Raw genomic sequence first — 4,617 nt, 5'->3', positions numbered from 1 at the left:
GTAAAGTTAGTAAAACTAATCAACCTTTGATACTTTATGATTTATGATTTATGATTTATGAAGGAGGTTTCTGCCAAATTTAAGTTGAGAAATTAATGTTGAAAATCAATCGGGTATTTTTTTTGCCTCGGTATGATTTGCAACGAAATAGAGTTTCTTTTTTTTTTTTTTATTAAACATTTTCTTCTATTCTTTACTGTTAGTCTAAAAATACGTTTGAAAACGTAAATAAGATTAGCGCCGAAGGAAGATAAGCGATTACAAGATATCTTTCTAAAATAAGAAAATGAAAGAAAAAATAAAAGAGAGATATTGTTGAATTTATTGGTAAAATATAATCATTGGTTCTCAAATATGATTTGTGTATTTAAGAATAGTCACGGTGGCTCTGTTGCTGCTGCTATCATTGCTGGTTTTGGAGTTGTTGCCCGAAAAGGATTGGCAGACTTCAGTCTGTTAGTTTGTCTGCTGCTGCTGTTGCTGCTGCCACTGTTGCCTTTTGTGGGCTTGGGGAGGATGTTGAGCCTTGGGACAATTAACTGGACTAGACTGGTTTGTCTAATCCCGTCTATGCAGAATTTCTCAAATGATATCAACATGGAGTTTGGACTTTCAAAACGTGCTGTGATGGTGATGACGCGAGGAAAAGTTTGTCAGAACTGAAGGTACATGTACGAAATTGAACCTGAATCCAGATAAAAATAGTATCTGGGAATACTCGAGGCAGGTGGAATTAAGCATGATGATATGCAAGACGAGACAACGATAGAGTATTTGCGGGGATTGAGAAGAATATTGGATTCAAATCTGAATGCTAGAAACATAATTTCGGCAATAAACTCGCACACTGTCGCAGTAGTTAGGTATGGCGCTGGAATTCTGAAGTGGACAAATGATGAACTGAAAGATTTCGTCAGTAAGATAAAAAACAAAACAAAACAAAAAAAACAATGCATGGTGCCCCTCATTCACGTGCAGACATTGACCGCCTACACACGAAGAAAACAAATGAATGAAAGGGACTAATAAATACTCCTTTTCTTCCTGCCAGTCTCGGAAGCCCTGTCAAAGTTTAAGGGCAACCGTCGTCCATATCTAGCTCGTGAAAACACAGAAGATTAATAATTAATGAGGCGTATGCAGAACACCGAAGCTAATGTATAATTCCATGAATTGTAATTACACTCATACACACACAAACACACACACACAGAGGCACACACATACATACACACATGCACACATAAATCTGTTAGGACGCAGTGAACTTCAACTGGATTTTATTCGTATATCGTTGAAACAATGGTCAACATGGCGCTGGGACACGACGCGTCTAACCCTGGCACTGTTTTGCTTGATTATTATTCAGGAGAGAGAGAGAGAGAGAGAGAGAGAGAGAGAGAGAGAGAGAGAGAGAGAGCGAAAGAGAGCGATAGATAGATCGATCGATAGAGAAAGAGAGAGAGAGAAAATATAATTATCTTACTCTGCAAGTCTGCATTAGCTCTGTCTTTCTGTTCAACATTTGTGTGGGGTGGATTATGATATGATATTTCTCATTTAAATATAAACTGCAGTGTCTCAAGGTATTATTGAATGGCGTGGCTATGTCCGAGACAGATGATAGAATATCGGTTGACTGCACCAATTATTCTTTTGGAAAAGTGTGCTTTGATGATGTAGTAATTTATTCAACATGACGTTGACTGATAGCTCTAATATAATAGTAGTCTTTGAATGAGCCTTCTGTTAAGCCGATGAAAAATACATATTGTATTCATATACGTTTTATACAAGGGCCAATGCATTACAATTTATATCTGACTGAAATTCAAGAAATACTACCACCATCAGTTCACCACCTCCACCAGCATCACCAGCATCATCAATAACGTCCACATCATCACCTACAACAGGTACTAATTCTAAATAGCTCCTAAGTCAGTAATTTTGTTGTTTGGTCAGTGTTATTAAAATGCTTTACAGAAAATAAGTTCAATTTTTTTTTTAAATAAGCAACAAACTTCAAAATCAGACAATAAAAGATAAAATGTGTAGAATAAAGCAGGGACCATTTAAAGCAAGGGGGAAGCACTTGTGACCATTGGGACAGAAGCTCCGTAATTGGCGGGAGGAAGGGACAGTATCATCCTCAGGTTCTTCGACGCGGTCGAATGCTTGAAATAAAGTGCATTTAGCTAATTGCACCCTAGGCTTAGCTGAGGGCTTAAAGCAGGAAATGCATTAGATAAGAAAATATTTTACTTACCCGGCCAATGATTATTGGTGAAGCCAAAAAAAATGATAAAATCCAAATAAAGAGAATCGCTTTTTTGGCTCGACTTACAGTGCAGACATATTTAGCTTTTATAGGGTAAATGATTGCGTAATACCTTAAAAGAGAAACAAATAAAGGCATCATCACACCACGGATACTAAAGTATGAAATACTAATCACAAATATTTAGTAAAGTGTGAAGTAATAAAAACATTTTTAGTCAAGTATGAATTACTATAAAAAAAGAACGAAAAATCAATTATTATTATTTTTTACTTTTTCACTCTTTTACTTGTTTCAGTCATTTGACTGCAGCCATGCTGGAGCACCGCCCGTAGTCGAGCAAATCGACCCCAGGACTTATTCTTTGTAAGCCAAGTACTTATTCTATCGGTCTCTTTTGCCGAACCGCTAAGTTACGGGGACGTAAACACACCACCATCGGTTTTCAAGCAATGTTAGGGGGACAAACACAGACACACAAACTTATACACACATACATATATATATACACATATATACATATATACGAAAACGTTAGCACACCGGGCGAAATTCTAGCGGTATTTCATCTGTCTTTACGTTCTGAGTGCAAATTCCGCCGAGGTCGACATTGCCTTTCATCCTTTCGGGGTCGATAAATTAAGTACCAGTTGCGTACTGAGGTCGATCAAATCGACTGCCCCCTCCCCAAAATTCTGGGCCTTGTACTTAGAGTAGAAAAGATTATCTAATGCATTCTATAAATGGTCATCATGTCCTTTCAAATAACGTTGTATCTATCACAATACCATCCCAGGTACCCTACGTTTATAAAGATTAAAAAAAAGCCCGATAGATTCTATCCTTATTATATTTTTATTCAAGCGTACTCATACCAATATGTCTCTCCTTCTCAGCCTTTATATTTCTCTTCTGGTACACCTCTTATTCTTGCAAAATGTTAAGAGAGAAAGGGAAAAATACTAAAAACGGTTATCGTCGGTCATGGAGTCTTTGCGAAGGGTTTGAACTCGACTATTTCCTCTGGAACAATCCGGTATATAGATTTAAAAAATTGGCACTGAACTACATAAGAAAAAAACAACAAAACAATGGTAACAACAATGACAACTGCAACAGCAACAACAACAAAAGCAAAAATCACAATAACAAGAACAATAATAACAAAAATAAGAACTACAACAAAAGCCACAACTACAAACAACGGAAAAAGATCACATGAGTATCTTTGTGTTTGTGTTTGTCCCACAATACCACTTGACAACCGGTGTTGGTTTGTTTACGTCCCGTAACTTAGCGCTTCGGCAAAAAGGGGTGTGATAGAGTAAGTGACAGGCTTGTTGGTTTGTTTACGTCCCGTGACTTAGCGATTCGGCAAAAAAGGGGGTGGGTGATAGAGTAAGTATCAGGCTTGGAAAAAAAAAATGAACTGGAATTGAATTGTTCGACTAAAAGTCTTCAAGGCGGTGCCCCAGCTTGGCCCCAGTCGAATGACTGAAACAAGTAAAATAATAAGAGACTAAAAAAAAAAATAATAACAAACACTTACAACAACAAGAACAATGACATCAACAATAACAACCACAGAGAAAAAAAACAAAGAACAACAGCCATAACTACCGCCACCACCATCACCACCATCACCCCAACAACGATCATCACAACAGCAGCATCAATGAGAACATTGATATAAAAAGTAGCAAGCAGTAAAATGAATTATCTTAAGTACACGGCCATATTTCTTAGTGAAAAACCATCGACACGAATAACGTAGCGAGACTTCTTGCCTTTGTTGTTGACGAATAATGAATCAAATTATGGAAGACTAAAAGCAACGATGTGTTAATCTATAGAAAAATCATCGCGATATAGATAATGATAATAATAATAATAGTAATAATAATAATAATAATAATAATAATAATAATAATAATAATAATAATAATATATTGAAGATAAATATGCGCACACGCATGCGCGTAAATACGTACATGTAAAGTTATACACAACCATGCACAGACGCAAACGCGGAGATTATATATACATATATAACAATATAAGTAATAATAAAATAATAATATATACATATATATATATACACACATACAAACATACACACACACATATATATATATATATATATATATATATATATATATATATATATGTCCACATATGTCCAATATTAGACTATTTTCCTTAGTCAATGCACATTGATCGCTTACAAGCTTTAAGCTTATACAATATTATTATTAATATATATATATTATTGTATTTCGGGATGGTCATCTTTTTTGCCAAACAGACTCACACACACATACACACATATATGTATG

At 35.6% G+C, this 4,617-nt stretch overlaps 1 protein-coding gene across 1 annotated transcript in view; it reads right to left on the bottom strand.

Annotated features, from left to right (window-relative positions):
• The window catches only part of LOC106867239 (G-protein coupled receptor 54), a 71,458-nt gene that overhangs the window by 12,008 nt on the left and 54,833 nt on the right, over window positions 1–4,617 (bottom strand). Inside the window, exon 3 of the mRNA XM_014912051.2 lies at window positions 2,270–2,393. Within this exon, the coding sequence (XP_014767537.1) occupies window positions 2,270–2,393 (124 nt within the window). The remainder of the gene's footprint in view (window positions 1–2,269; window positions 2,394–4,617) is intronic.

This window comes from Octopus bimaculoides, chromosome 19 (genome assembly GCF_001194135.2).
Source record: "Octopus bimaculoides isolate UCB-OBI-ISO-001 chromosome 19, ASM119413v2, whole genome shotgun sequence".
NCBI classification, from domain to species: Eukaryota; Metazoa; Mollusca; class Cephalopoda; order Octopoda; family Octopodidae; genus Octopus; species Octopus bimaculoides.
This window is presented reverse-complemented; position numbering and strand designations above follow the sequence as displayed.